Here is a 15844-nt window from a genome sequence, read left to right on the forward strand (position 1 = left end):
ACGGACACTGGCGGCGGACAACAATGGCACTGCTCGAGACCCGAGTTGTGATCATATAACAGCTTTCGCTCTAAAACAAGAAACAGTTCGTCACTTTGCAGCTCTGTATTTGTTGCAAAACGAGCTCTTTATTAGGTGCGAGCGCCGCCTTCGAGCGACGGAAAGCAGCAACGCCTCCAGCAAGTTGCCCATTAAAGCACGCGCAATGAAAAAACGACCATTAAAGACGCGCGACAATGCATCAGACACTGAGCCGTGGCACATCAACCTCCTCACCACCTGGAAACAGCCGCAGGCATCGCCAAGAAAGGTAGAGAAGGATTGAGAAACAAGGAATGATACCGTGGCTTGCGAAGCTACTCTCGGCGGGACGTTCCAGAGGAGACGGAAAGCGTCTGTATCTTCCACTATGCTGCATGCAAGCGAAGCATCTGACTGAGACTGACCCCCGCCGCTGCACGCATTTATAGCTTTGCGCCCGGATTCCAGATGGTTCTGGGGCCTTTGCTTGCATGCAGCACAGCGGAGGCTATGGACGCTTCCAGTTTTCTCTGGTACTTTTTGCTGATACTGGCGTCACAAGCCGCAGCGTCATTCCTTCTTACTTGATCCTTCACCGCCTTTCTAGGCAATGCCGGTGTCTTATGCGATGTAGCGCCATCTTTAATGGTTGTTTTTTCATTGCGCGTGCTTGGATGGGAAACTCGCTGGCAGCGTGCGCGCCTTATGAAGCACTCGTTTAGTGACATACGGTAACAACCCAAAGCAAATTTCAACGACGCTCTGGAGGTCTTCGTTAACAAGGGGCATAGTATAGCTTGCATTACCGCAACTTTCACTCCCTCAATGATGTTTTAGCTGATTTTCCCTGAGAAAAGTTCGAATTCCCTGAGTTTTTTCTGAGATTTTCCAGACTAACCAAAATCCTCGAGATTTCCCTGTTTTCCTGGTTGGTAGAAACCCTGGTCAAAAAAATTTTTATTAAAGAGCGCCAGAGTTGTCATAAGACAGAGGTGCAGCGTAAAACAGCATCGTGTCACTGAGGTTTTTGATCCATTATTTTTATGGGTGCTTTGCCGTGATTGAACTGATTCGTCGTGACATGCGGGCTGTTGCATAAGCAGGAGACATATAATTAGGGTTCCAATGCATTCATGAAGTCTTTGAACTAAAGAGGTAACAAAACTACAGAAAAGGCACACAATCAATTCTTTATAAAGTGGAAAATATGCATATATAAATTTCATATACCCATTGCAATGACTTGCATGTCTTTTTCTGATGGTTTCTCATCAGCAGGCACTTCATCATCGTCAGTCATTTCTTGTTCAGCCACTGGTGCTTCCTCAACAATATCTTCGGGGCAAACTGGTGCATCAGTTAAGTTTCTATATCTCACCGTTTCACGCCTTGATACTTTTTGAAGGAGGCGTCGAACCTGTACACATATAATCACACAAAATATTAATTGTTGTGTTTCATTCATTACAACAGTTGCTGTAAGTAGCATAAGTTGAATGTAATAGGCCCAATTAACTTATATTAAATAAAAGACATACAGATTAATTACAGTAAAGCTCATTAATTCAACACCCATTAATTAGGAAAATCAGATAATAGTGACATGTTCTCTGGTCCTTGCAAGCATAAATATGATTTAATGATATTAAACTCGTTAATCCAGTCATAATTGGCAAAAACACGCTCAGAGTGCACCTAACATGAAGAGCCACAATTGTGCAATGCAAAGGAACAAAAACGCCACACACGGACAGCCAAAATGAAGTGGCGCAATCTGCATCGCTATTGCATGCAGTGCAAACTGCACAGTAACAACGTTTCTGGTTAATTTCGGGTTAGTCAAGACAGGAAGGTCTTGAGACATACGTGGTCACACTGAGCAAAGTCAGGAGAGGCGAAAATTACAGATTTTAAGTAGCTGTTATGCAGAGTAAGCGCAGGATTTAAGTATTTATCAAGAAAATGAAAGTGTAGTGATGTAAAATAGACATATGTTTATTGTTTTCTAGGTATTTTCGAAAATTCAAAATTTGGCTTATTTGGAAATTTTTCTGATCCCATGAAATATGAGTTAACCAGCTTTCAATGTAGAATGTTAAAACCTAAATTGATATGTGGGGTTTAACGTCCCAAAACCACCATATGATTATGAGAGACGCCCAGAACCTAAATGATGCAAAGCACACTTGAGTTACTAGGTGGCAGCAATGCCCATTAGCTGTTTGTGCAACGAGGACAAAGTTGACGTATAATGCTTGTTAAAACCCTTCCGCTGTGACTGACCTACCGCTAAGTCCTCTACTTTGCGTTCAAAAATTCATGCTGAAGTGCTAAACTGGTGCATTTTATACAAATATATTGGTTACACCATCTTTCAAATCTACTAGAAGCATAAATTTTTGTTCCTTGCTGTATTGTTACATGTATTGAAGACTGCACAGTGACTGTGGCCAGCCTTTTTTGCTGGGGGTATGGCTACTCGGGACGTGCTTAAGTGGAGCAACCATGCGATGTGCGTGCAATTACGAGCATGAGGGTTGTTTTGCCATCTGCCACAGGCTTGCAAGTTAAAAAAAAAATGATGCTGGTGGGTCTGCTGTGATGTGCCAAGTTCAGGGGCACGCGCCATTGCCTCTTCAATTGACTGAAACATGACTCGACAGCTTTCACTCACTCGCTGCCGCCTCACTAGCTACTATCAGCAGCTAATAAGATTGTTGTGTCCCCTTCCCATCCCTATAAGTTATATTGACCACAATGCACCATTTCTCTGGGTTTGAAGCTTCCCTGATATTCCCGAAAAGAAGCCGACACTGCGTCATGGACTGAAACACCTCACAGCGAAAGGGTTAAGAAAGGTGCATGCACAAGAAAGAATGACACATCTAAATAAATTTAAGGCTTCATACTCCTTCGTAGTACATAGTACAGATGGGCCAGAGAAAAGACCAAGTTGCCCATTTGGATGCATACTGTGAGGTTCAAACTATCCCCCTCCTCCACAAACAAACAAGCAAATAAGCAAATCCAAATAGATGGTGATGAATGCAAAGCCATGAGCAAGAGTTGCGCTATGCAGGATGCCCCAGGTAACTTTAGCCAGAGTTTCAAAATAATGAAATGCGTCAGCTGATTACAAGATAAAGTACTAGGTCACACTACCTTTTGTATTCTGCTTAATTAGCAACATTAGTCCATTCACCGTAGAGGTGAGAAAACATTTTGTTAGACAGTTTCTAACTTTCTATCTAGTAAAGGGACCGACAACTGATTTTTCTCGACCAATTTTTTTATGGCGCAACCGAAGGCTCACCCTTTGTAGTGTCTGTAGCAGCAGTAGTTAATCCCCAAAGCTCGTAGCTATTTTACAAGCAGCATTTTTCTATCTGTACGGCTCTAAGCACACATGTAACTTTCCTCCGGCAGCGCTGAAAATTGATAGCGATGCTGCCAGCCCTTCTCACAATTTGTGAAAGCTGCCACCGCTCTGCTTCCACAGGAGTTCCCGTAACTATGACTAACCTTTATTTTGACCTTTTCAACTATTTTTGAAAATAAGCTGTTACAACGTTAATGAGATCGAACAATCCATCATGTCAAGAAAAGTAAAAGAAATGTTATTAGAAGTAACTGTAATGTATAAATGTGAAGAAATGCGTACATCAAACGTGTATCTAGGACACATGATTTCATCATGCCAGCCAGTCGTAAGTGATCACGCATCAAGCTATTCCCGAAACATCATGAAAACAGCGGAATCAAGCTATACTTTCTGTTATTATTTATACTTATTACCATGTGTATTAATTGCTAGAAGCCAATCACAACGTGCCACAACTGCCCTGTAGGCCATCAACATTCTGCCTTTTGGGATTATGAAGTGGTTCAATATAATCGGCCTTTTGATGGCCTCAGGGGTAAATACTGTTCGACAATTTTAGCATATTGCCCTTTTCAATGTTATACAGCAGTAACAACCGACAAACGGTTGTATGACTTGCATTATTTACTGACAAGAAGCCCTCGCCAGAATCTTGTGCTGAACTACCAAGCAGCAAAGGCAAGGCCACTACTACCTACAACAATGTAGATGTTCACTAGGAATTTCATCGCGATAGCGTTAAAGAGCTCGTGTTGCAGAAATTCCACCGTTGGCGTCGGCACCATTGACTGTGAGCAAAAAATCATCCGTGAGTGAAAAATCAAGAGAGAAACAAATAAAATAAAGAATAAAATTTTTGGTCCCATTGAGAAACGAACCTGGGCCGTCCGCGTGGCAAGGTGATTGATTGATATGTGGGGTTTAACGTCTCAAAACCACCATATGATTATGAGAGACGCCGTAGTGGAGGGCTCTGGAAATTTCGACCACCTGGGGTTCTTTAACGTGCACCCAAATCTGAGCACATGGGCCTACAACATTTCTGCCTCTATCGGAAATGCAGCCCCCACAGCCGCGATTCGAACCCGCGACCTCCGGGTCAGCAGCCGAGTACCTTAGCCACTAGAACACAGCGGCGGGGCGCATGGCAAGGTGTCCAACCACAGAGCCACGATGTTATTTTTGTGATAATAAAAGTAAATAAATATGAACTACGTACGGAACGCGAAAACATCTACGTTGCCGATTTGTTTACATTGATCTTGTAGTTAGGCCTAGGCGCGTTCGAAATGGGAAGCTATCTCAAAAACTATGCCAACTTATCCGTAATACTCAGTCATCGAAGCTAACTGAAGGCAAGCGAAGCCATTTTGAACAGTCGTTTGCTGCGAACAAAGTGAATCTTTCAACAACTACGCCAAAATCAGTTCGAAGCGGGCGTCCGAGAGCGCCGTCATGTTTACGTACACTACGTGCAGCTACGCTACCTTAAATCTGAAAAATACCGCACGTACGGTAAGCGGTACGCGTAACGCACGTATCTGCGCATGCGCACTTCGATTCGGGTATCACGGTACGCCCGGTATCACAGTAAGCCTGGTATACTATAACTCTATTGTGAAAAACATGTCTCGACTACAGCAGAGCGCCGTTCTAGCAGAGGGAAATGGTCACACTGCACAGTCACTGCATTACTACAGATATGTCGCGCTTGCGTGTGCATGCATTTGTGTGTGTGCGTGCATGTGTGTGTAACAAAACATTATTAAGTATGCATTTAGCAGTTTAAGGGCGCACTAGAGGCCAGATTTCGCTATCGTGTTCAACTCCTCAAGGCAAAGCTTAAGGGTCCCCCCATTTTTTTTTTTTTCATGTTTCAAACAAAAACTACCTTTCAGCAACTTTTAGTATCTCTTATCAACAATGCATACTACTTAATGATTAGGCTTGTGCGAATACAGTAAACCCTCGTTAACTCGAACTCGCATATCTCGAAATCTCGGTTAAGTCGAAACTCTTTTTCGTCGTGCATTAACCTCCCATAGGTGCTATGTATTTGCCCCCTCTTATCTCGAAACGTTTTCCGGAGGGAACAGTGGATATCTCGAAATCTTGACAGGGAGGGCAGAAGGCAAAGTCTACTCCCAACAGGAAACGAGGGCTCCGTGCGAACGCTTAGCTCTTACTATACGTGCCGAACGCAGTCGTGAAGGGCGAATTTTAAATTCCCGCGGACGCAGCCGTTTCCTATCAGCCTTGTCAGGCAACTGTGGGAGTGATCACGTGTGCGCACCTGCGCGCGACTTATGCGCGGTGGGCGGCGTGTGCAGCATGCGCCCGTCAGTACGCAACCTAGCCCTTGCATGTGCGAGCTGGTATTCTTTGTTTTCCTCGCGATCTGTGCACGACGCATCTTGAGCTCAGTTTTGCTGAGTAGTGAGTGGTCTGTGCAACGGACGCTTCCGAATATCGACCAAGATGTCCCGCCCAAAGCAGTGCAAATCTCTGACGTTGGAGAGAAAAGTCGCGCTAATCAAGGAAGTGGAAAAAGCAAGTCGAAGCAAGTCGTGCATCGCCAAAGAATTCGGCATCCCTTTGTCAACCCTCTCGACAGTGCTTAAGAACAAACAAAAGGTTTTGGAAGGCTTCGAGCAGAGCTTCTCAAGTAAGCGGAAGCACATTCGAGCGTCCAAATTCCCGGACGTCGAAGCAGCACTTCTGTTGTGGCTCCAAAACGTTCGAGCAGCCAATCTTCCCGTGACAACCCAAATGATGATGGAGAAAGCAGACGCTTTGGCACTGCAGATGGGTCACGCGGATTTCAGTTGCAGCAATTGCTGGTTCGAGCGGTTTAAGACGCGAAATAACGTGTCATCGAAGCCTATCCACGGCGAAAGCGGCATTGTTGACGAACAGGCTGCAGACGCATGGCGCAAGCTACGCCTAGCCGAGCTGCAAAAGGAGTACGCAGACAAGGACATCTTTAACCTAGACGAAGCCGCTCTCTTTTACAAGATGCTGCCTAACCGCACATACACACCAAAAGGCGAAGCGTGCTCAGGCGCTAAGCAACGAAAAGACAGCATAACAATTCTTTTTGGTGCCAACGCTACCGGCGATGAAAAGCTGCCTCTCCTCATCATTGGCAGGTCGCTGAATCCCAGGTGTTTCCGAAATGCACGGCTCCCGAGGGATGTGACCTACCGCGCAAATAAAACAGCCTGGATGACGGCGGCGCTTTTCGAAGAGCATGTCCGTGCGCTTGATCAGAAGATGGCAAAGGACGGTCGGAAAGTGTTGTTTGTTGTGGATAACTGCCCCGGCCACGGAAAAATCGACAACTTGGCGGCTGTTACGCTGGAGTTCCTGCCGGCGAACATGACGTCCGTTCTCCAGCCAATGGATCAGGGAGTCATTGAGATGGCCCGCAAGTATTATAGGAAAAGCCTGCTGCACCGAATTCTGCTGTCATACGACAATGGGAAAAAGTATGAAATCGATCTGCTGGGTGCAGTCAATCTGATGGCCGCAGCCTGGCGCCAACTACGCCCGCTGGCGATTGCTAACTGCTTCGCACATGCAGAGTTTTCTCGCGCTTCAGAATCGATCGAAGAAGACATTGGCGCAGAATTCAGCGGCTGTGATGAGCTGTGCAATGAAGTGCGCAAGGCAACTGGCTGCGTGAGCGATACTGAAGACGGCGAGATCGCCTTTGAGGAGTATGCGCTCTACGAGGCCGACGTCCCCGTTACCGGAATGCTGTCGGACGCCGATATCGTTGAGATGGCCGTGAACGACGCAGATGACCATGCAGATGAGGAAGAGCCTTGAGAAGTGCCTACGACGACAGAAACACGTAACATGCTGTGCTTGCTCCGCAACAAGGTCGAATGCAGCGGTGGCGACCAACGGCTCATGCGATGTGTTGAGCAACTGGAGAACGCCTTTCTCGGACCGAACGCTAAAGCGAAGCAGGCGAGCATCACGCAATTTTTTGGTCCTCGGTAATAAATTTTTTTCCCCTCCAAATTCTTGTGCCTTTACTACGGTAGCTGTTTTGTGCAGTGGAGCTTTTCCTAGCAGCACTGGCTTTTCTTTTACAGTGACCTGGGCGAACATTTTCGGCGTTTTGCTTAACTCGAAATACCGCCTATCTCGAAATTTTCCCCGGATTTGATGGCTTCGAGTTAACGAGGGATTACTGTAGTGAATTTTTGGTTCGAAGCGAATTCGAACTGAATAGTGATTTTGATCGAAAAATTTCGAATCGTATTCGAATGATATGCATGACATACAAAAAAAAAGAAAATATTTATCATGACCTAACCAACCTGCACAATATTTTTTAAAAATTTAAATAAGGGCTCTATACAAATGCCATTTATTTTTTCGTTCAAATAAAGTCAAAACAACCTTGAGTAGTAGTTTCGGTAGGATGCGAGTGATAACCTGTAAGATACTTAATGTTTTAAAATTTATTATACTTGAATCATATAAGCTATCATAACAAGCTTAATAAAATGAAGAATTGATTTGAGGGTAACATGTTCATTTAAAGGGGCCCTGAAACACTTTTTCTAGTAGCCATGAAGTCAGTAAACATGCTTGTTGCCTCACAAATTACTGCCGCAAAGTTTCTAGAATCAGTCCAGTACGAGCGGAGTTCCAAAATTTTGTCGCACCTTGCAATCACATTCTTTCTTCTCGTCTTGACAAAATAGCTGGAAGCTAAGTAGGAAGGAATGGCACGACGAAAGAAAATGCTCCACATGCACTTTGTGACATTGAGCACCTCTTTTTTTTTTTTTTTTTTTTTTTCGAATACGCGGCTTTCTGTGTGACTGCGCACGTACTCGTGGACAAGCGGCGGCCCCGGTAACGACGAGCGCGCCATACTCAAATCAGCCAATGCCTGTGACCAAAGCCATATATTCCTTCTTGGCTGTGACAAGTGATTTCTCAGCTTGTAGTGCGATTTGCCAAGGAAAGAAAGCAATTGTTAGCTTTGAAAATTTATTGTGAATTACAGACCACGTGCTACGTTACAATATTTGCCTCGCGTGTTTTCGGTAGCCTCGACTACCGATCGGCAGCGTTTTATGACTATGTTCAGTAAGTGTTGCAGGGCCCCTTTAGATTTTAAGAGAGGCTTACCGCAAAGCAAATTTTTCCTGGGTAGGTGCCTTCACTGCTTAGCATGCCTACATTGCAGGGGAACTACCTTTACAAGCAATGACATGCGAATTAATATACATTTATTCGTTCATCGCGAATACTTCGACAATATTCCATATTTTAAATTCGAATCGAAGCGAATTGGAATACTAAACTATTTGATCGAATATTCGAAGCATTCAATCAATTATATATGTCATATTTTTGTGCTGCTACATAGAGAAAATGGAGCCATAATATGAGTAAAAATGCTATTTTCCCCAACTTTGACACAACATTGTGGTAATATTGGCACTTAATTTGCTTAAAATTAGTATTTTATTAATTTATTACAGGAATATATAAAGCAAATAATGTAAATATATTATTGTGAAAAAAATCCTGCTTTTTACAAAATGTGCTAAACATGCACCATTGGCATATTTTGTTAATGCCAAAAATAATGAAAGCTAAAACAAAAATAATTAAACTACCATTGACACAAAAGACCAGCACCCTGAGATTAAGAAAAAAAATTTTTCATAGTAATTGCTCGAACCAATAATGTTATATACATTATTTAGCACAACACAGTTTCACTTGGAGCCCAATGTTCTCACATTCACATACATACTAGCAAGATTTTTTCAGCATTATCGGAGATGGTCGAAAATTTACCTGTTACACTTGATAAAGAAACTACAATGACCCATGCAGCTTTTCCAATCACACATAGCGTCTGTACATACGTATAAAAAAATAATTTCTGACAAATGAGCTCTTGATTAAATTTGTGTTCACAGATGTTTGCTCACAAGTGGAATGAATGGCCACTTTACCTGACCACGTGAAAGTTCAAGGCCAATAATGTAGAAAATGTCTTCAAGGTCCCTGTCCTGCAAGTAACCACACTGGTTTTGGTCGAAGTATATGAATGAGAGAAGCAGATGACGCTGCAGTGTGCGTTGCTGCTGAGGACGATTTTCTTTGCGCAGTCGTTTCTCTGCAAGGCAAAAGATACTACTGTCAGGAACCCATCAGGTCATCACTATGAACGCCCATCTGTAGTAAAACATTTTTTGATGTTTACTTTTGTATTCCTATACTTGCCTAGTTGACGGAAACTGAATCCCAGAAATTTCCAAAATTGAAGAAACGGGTGGGAGGTGGATACCCTGCCTCACTTCCTCCCTTTTTTATTAGTAGAAAAATGAAATGAGAAACATCTCTGCAAAAAAGGGGAGGGGGGAGTCCGATTTCAATCCACCCCCCCTCCCTCCACCATCCTCATTAGATACTATTCTCTTCTAAGCAATGGCTAAGCATCTTTACAAAAACAAATAGCCTAAACTTATGTTTACATATTTACAAACTGGCTCCGCAAGCAACAAGCACTCATTTCTGGAGGCGTTTCGTTCCAGATTTTACCTTTTTTCAAAAATTCTTCAAGGTACGTTTTTCTCTTCGCACTTTCCTTCAGGTAATAGAAACTATCAAAAAGAAGTTAATCCACCTTTGAAGGCAGCCAGGATGCTGCCTTTCCAGCAGCAAGATTCATGAGCAGGTGAAGACATACTATATTAAACATGCTTTTTTGCAATTCTGTCAACACTGCAGCTATGCCATTCTTTTTGCCTATCACAACGTTGGCATTATCTGAGCCCAACGCTAGGCAGTTTGCGACAGGAATATCAAAGAATAGCAGAGCATGCATAAACCATTTCCCAATGTTTCACCCAGTTGCTTGCCATGTAGAGCACTTCAGCAGAGCAACCTGCCCATAATATGTTATAACTAGAGACCAGATTATAGGCAAATGCCTATTTTGTTCCTTGCATTCCTTTCGTGCCATTTTGATATATAAGCATGAAGTAGAGGTTAAGAAGGGCTTTTATGGTATTTTTATAGTGCCTATAAATGCCTATTTTGGGTGTTCGTGCCTAAATGCCTATAAGTGCCTATAAATGCCTATTTTCAAAATGAGAGCCTATATGCACGCTATTCAAGCCCAAATTTTGTTTTGAGCGTGGTGTGAAACCGTTATTCATGTAAAAAAAGGCAACATTGATATTTCCAAACGCTGTAAGGTCCAACGAAGACAAAGCTGACATGCTGTGAGCGATTAGAGGAGGAGCATGAGGAGTGAAAAAGACGCTATTTCTGCATCCTTAAGTGAAAGCACGTCTCAACGTCTGCAGTGAAAGGAGAAGAGAGAATGAAAGATGTGGGAAGAATATAAAAGTGACGTTTATGGCCAAAGACGCGGTGACCGCCTTATACAGACAGCTGTACAATGCCCTGAAGGAGCTGAAAAGCCGCCCTGAAAACCTGAGTGTTGTGGTAGGAAAGGAACATCAGGCTTTTCTGGGCAGCCGCGGGTAGGAGGAGAATGAATGAAAAACCATGGAGGGCCACTGATGGCATGCTCTTGTTGATTGAGTGGTGGGGAAGGTCGCCAAATCATTATAATTTGTACAGCAAAGCCCGAGACAGGCAGGCATGTTTACAATCAACGGTGTATTTAGCATACATTACCTGCATGCTTCCATACCCTTGTTCCGTATGAGATCCCTGGTCATATGTCTTAAAGTGACAAACATCAAGAAATACAGAACAGGGCTTCAATGTTTCATCTAAGCCAGTATTCAAAAATGACAGCTGTAACAAAATGAAAAATGAACTAGGATGGAAATTGCTTTCATCGGGTTGAATGCTTGCCATGTTGAATGCTTGCCATGCCTGTGGTTAAGGCTCCTATGTCAAGCTTTTCATGCTAAAACTCGCATTCGAAAATGAATGCACCTAAACAGTCCTCTTTGTGCAATGGTAATAAGAATTCAGAATGTCGTATCAGTTATAATTTTTCTATTCATTTTTTGTTAGTTTCATGACAGAATGAAATGGCTTATAAAGAGAACAAAGTGTGTTGCGTGAATGAAAGCGCGTTTTCTTTGACATTGTAACCCATCTGCATCAGCACTTCGTGTAAAAAATGTGATGTGCATGCGGCTTTTGTTTTGTTTGTAATTTACTTTTTGAGCGTCCCTCTCTAGGTGACATAATAAGTTGTAGTTAGACACTAGAAGTTCTTGTGTGCCCAATGCAGAGGGTTCTACTGCGGTGATTTTTCGAATTGGTTCGCCACGAGCCACCAAAGCATGATGCGAAGAAGCAAGCTTGAATCCCTTGCCTCTTGTCCCATGTAGCCAGCGCGAGCTTCACTCTTTCCTTGTTCTTTTTGGTATCAGGGCTGGAGAATCGCATAATGCATATACACCAAGATCAAAAGAACAACATGCGTAAGCAAGGTCACGCGCGCATGACGTGCCCCAGCCTACTTGTGCATGTACGCCATCGATGTTGTGTCGTTTTGGCGTTCTCTGTTGTGTATTACCAGTTTCTGAGGGATGGATCAGTTAGTGCGTTTACTTAAGGAAAGGCTGGCAAGGATCCTGTATTGTGACCGCCGAACACCACGTCGCTCCGCTGAAACTGCGGTCAGAGATGACGCACCAAACACAAGCTAAGCATTTTCAGGGTTGGTGAAGGCACGATGCAGCAACGACGAGAAGACAAATGCAAGGGAAATGGGGTAGTAGTAGTCGTAGTAGTACCAGAAATGGTAGTTTGTGTGGCGTTACGTAAAAAACCACGATATGAATGTGAGGGTTGTCATTGTGAAGGTCTTCGCAAATTTTGACCATTTGGTGTTCTTTAATGTGCACTAACATCGCGCAGTACACAGGCATCTACTTTTTCGCCTCCATCTAGATGTGACAATCGTGGCCACCATCGCACGCGCGGCATTTGGGTCAGCAGCGGAGAACCCTACAGTGACTGGTCCGCCAAGGCTGACGCGGAACGAGGACTGATTAGTGGAGAGCATCTTGAGGCTACTCAAAACCAAAATAAAAATAATAACAAGCCTGAGATTCCATTTGCATGTTTTATTATTTTTCTCAGCTTTCATTCATTATACTGATTTTGAAAGGGCAGTGCAAAGGCAGAGCGAACAGAAAGACATAGAGACAAAGAGCGCTGTCTTTCTATTCCCTTTGTCTTCGCGCTTCACTTTCAAAATGATATCAAGCAGCTAGCCCAACCTGAACCTGCAGCGAGCGGCATCGCCAAAGCCCGGCTCTTGGCTCGTGCTTCAGTTCACTGCTGTGCTGGTCTTTGGACGGTTCTTGACGCTGTCTCGCCACTGTCCTTAACGACTAATGCACCTCTTCACATTTGGTAAAGGGTGCTGTTTATCCCCGTCGCTACACCCTGGAGCTGCGAAGCCGCACGCTACCGCCTGTCATGACTGACAACACCAACCCATCGGCGCCTTCGCCGCAGTTTAACTGCCCTGGCCACCCGAGACTACGGGACTCGAAGGTCTTCAGCGGTGCGAATGGGACTGATGTGGAAGACTGGCTCGAGCACTACGAACTGGTGAGCGCCAATAATAAGTGGAATGAAGCAGACAAGCTGGGCCACATCATATTTTATCTCACTGGTGTCGCCGAATTGAGGCTTAACAACCACAAACACAACATCTCCACATGGAGTGTCTTCAAGACGTCATGTGCTGAAGTGTTTGGTCGGCCGGCTGTCATCAAGCAGCAGGCAGAACAGCACTTGCACGTCCGCTCTCAGCAGACTGGCGAAATCTTTACCAGCTACATTGAGGACGTCGTCGATCTTTTGTCGACGTGCGAATGACACCATGCCCGAATCTGACAAGGTCAAACACATCCTGAAGGGCATCGACGATGGCGTGCTCCAAATGCTCTTAGCTAGGAATCTGAGCACAGTTTCCGAAGTCGTCGTGTCAGAGCTACGACGAGTTGAACAAGCAACGCACTCTGACTTGGCAGCCTCAGCGTGATGGTGAGTCACTGTCTAGTTTCAACACCATGCCTGATAATTCACCGTTGCTTCAGCAAGTCCGAGCCTTCGTCCGTGAAGAAGTCGCCCGCCAACTTTCCCTAGTGCCCTTTACTCAAACATTATGTTGACACCGGCCTGCACCAGCCTTTGCGGCAAAGATCATACCGTGTCTCCACTGAAGAGCGTCGCATCATAAACCATCAAGTTGAAGATATGCTTTGTAGAGACGTTATTCGACCATCTCACAGTCCCTGGGCATCTCTTGTCGTCCTGGTGCGTAAGAAAGACGGATCTATCTGATTTTGCGTGGACTATCGTCATTTGAATAAGATAACCCACAAGGACGTCTATCCTTAGCCGCGCAATGACGACGCCATTGACACCCTTCATGGAGCGGAATTCTTCTCGTCGCTAGATTTGTGGTAGGCTACTGGCAAGTCCCAATGGCTGAAGCCGATCGCCAAAAAACTGCATTTATTACACCTGACAGACTATACGAGTTTAATGTCAAGTCCTTTGGGCTTTGTTACACGCCTGCCATGTTTGAACGACTTATGGATAATACGCTACGTGGCCTCAAGTGAAATATGTGCCTCTCTTACCTTGACAATATAGTGGTTTTCTCCCATGACTTTCCTACGCACCTCCTTTGCCTCAGGCACGTTTTGACTTGTCTCACCAACGCTGGCCTGCAGCTTAACATGAAAAAATGCCGCTACGCTGCACGCGAGCTTGTCATCCTAGGCCACATCGTGTGCAAGCACATAGCGTCGAAGCACCTGACCCAGCAAAACTTCGAGCAGTCGCAGAATTTCCCAAGCAGACGACAATGAAGGAACTTCACAGTTTTGTAGGCCTATGCTCTTATTTCCGGCGCTTTGTTCGCAATTTTGCATCCATCATGTCACCATTAACCCAGCTTCTTCACGGTGACGTGAACCTGTCCTCCTGGTTTCCGGCATGTGACGTTGCCTTCACTACTCTGCGCCGTCTGCTCACCTCCCCACCTATTCTTCACCCCTTCGACCTGACGGCTCCTACCGAAGTGCACACCGACGCTAGCGGCGTCGGGCTAGGCGCTGTCCTCGCTCAACGAAAGCCCGGCTATTCAGAATACGTTGTGGCCTACGCTATCCGCACTCTGACGAAAGCTGAAACTAATTACAGCGTGACAGAAAAAGAGTTGTTTAGCTCTGGTGAGGGTGCTTGGAAAGTTCCGGCCGTACTTATACGGCAGCCCGTTCGATCTAGTAACTGATCACCACGCGCTTCTTTGCTGGCTCTCCACGTTGAAAGACCCTTCTGGCCGCCTTGTGCGATGGCCACTCTGCATCCAGGAGTACGACATTCGTGTCGTATACTGCTGCGGACGCTAACACTCTAACGCTGATGCCCTGTCCCGCTCACCTTTACCACCAGATCCAACGTGCGGAAATACTTGCCTCCAGACATTGTCGTAGCTAAATTTCGACTCGATTGCCAAGGAACAACGTCGTGACCCGTGGATCACATCTCTTCTCGAATATCTATCCAACACGCACAACCTTCTGGTATCTCGATCCCTCCGACGTCAAGCTTTCCATTTAGCCATCCGCAATCAACTTCTTCATCGACGCAACTACGCTCCTGATGGTCGCCGGTGGCTACTGGCCATTCCACGCACTTTACGATCGCAAGTATGTGCCTCTCTTCGCGACGATCAGCAATGTGGCCACGCCGGGGTGTTCAAAACATATGAACGCCTTCGACATCGCTATTACTGGCGCGGCATGTACAATTTTGTACGCGAATTCGTGCAGTGCTGTCCTGACTGCCAGCGACACAAATCAACACCGCTACGTGCGACTGGCGCATTGCAGCCACTTCCATGCCCTGCTAAGTTATTTGATCGCGTCAGCGTTGACCTCTACGGCCTCCTTCAATTGACACCAGATGACAATCGGTGGATTATAGTGGCGGTCGACCACCTCACACGCGACGCCAAAACAGCTGCTTTGCCGAGTGCTACCGCTCAGGATGTCGCCTCTTTCATTTTGTGTCACTTTATCTCTCGATAAAGGACAATTCCTTGCTGTTTGTCACTCTGTAGATCTTGGGGCGCACACTCGCGAGAAGGGCAAGTGGCACTCATTCGAAATTGAGAGTGTTTCCGCGACATGTTTCAATCAATCTGTTTATTGCGTGTAAAATACATAGAATTGTTGGTTATTAACATACAGGTAGGACCCCGAAGCTCCTTGAAGGGCAGTTGCAGGGGTTCGTTTCGTAATGTAATTTTGCAAATCTTAAAAGGAATGATCTGAAATGCCCAAACCTAGTGAGGGGCCCTTTAAGGTGTTCACCGATATAAGAGAAATTAGGTCTATGTGATTAGACCTAGCATCTCTCTCTTCTGGCGTATCAGTGGTC

At 45.0% G+C, this 15844-nt stretch overlaps 1 protein-coding gene across 2 annotated transcripts in view; it reads right to left on the reverse strand.

Moving 5' to 3' along the window:
- LOC119187710 (cell division cycle and apoptosis regulator protein 1) overlaps positions 1-15844 on the reverse strand; it is a 274460-nt gene that overhangs the window by 29683 nt on the left and 228933 nt on the right. For both annotated transcript variants that reach the window (XM_037435792.2, XM_037435791.2), the window contains 2 exons: positions 9397-9560; positions 1252-1438 (listed from right to left, as the gene is read on the reverse strand). In XM_037435792.2, the coding sequence (XP_037291689.1) occupies positions 1252-1438; positions 9397-9560 (351 nt within the window). The remainder of the gene's footprint in view (positions 1-1251; positions 1439-9396; positions 9561-15844) is intronic.

This window comes from Rhipicephalus microplus, chromosome X (genome assembly GCF_043290135.1).
Source record: "Rhipicephalus microplus isolate Deutch F79 chromosome X, USDA_Rmic, whole genome shotgun sequence".
Taxonomy (NCBI): domain Eukaryota; kingdom Metazoa; phylum Arthropoda; class Arachnida; order Ixodida; family Ixodidae; genus Rhipicephalus; species Rhipicephalus microplus.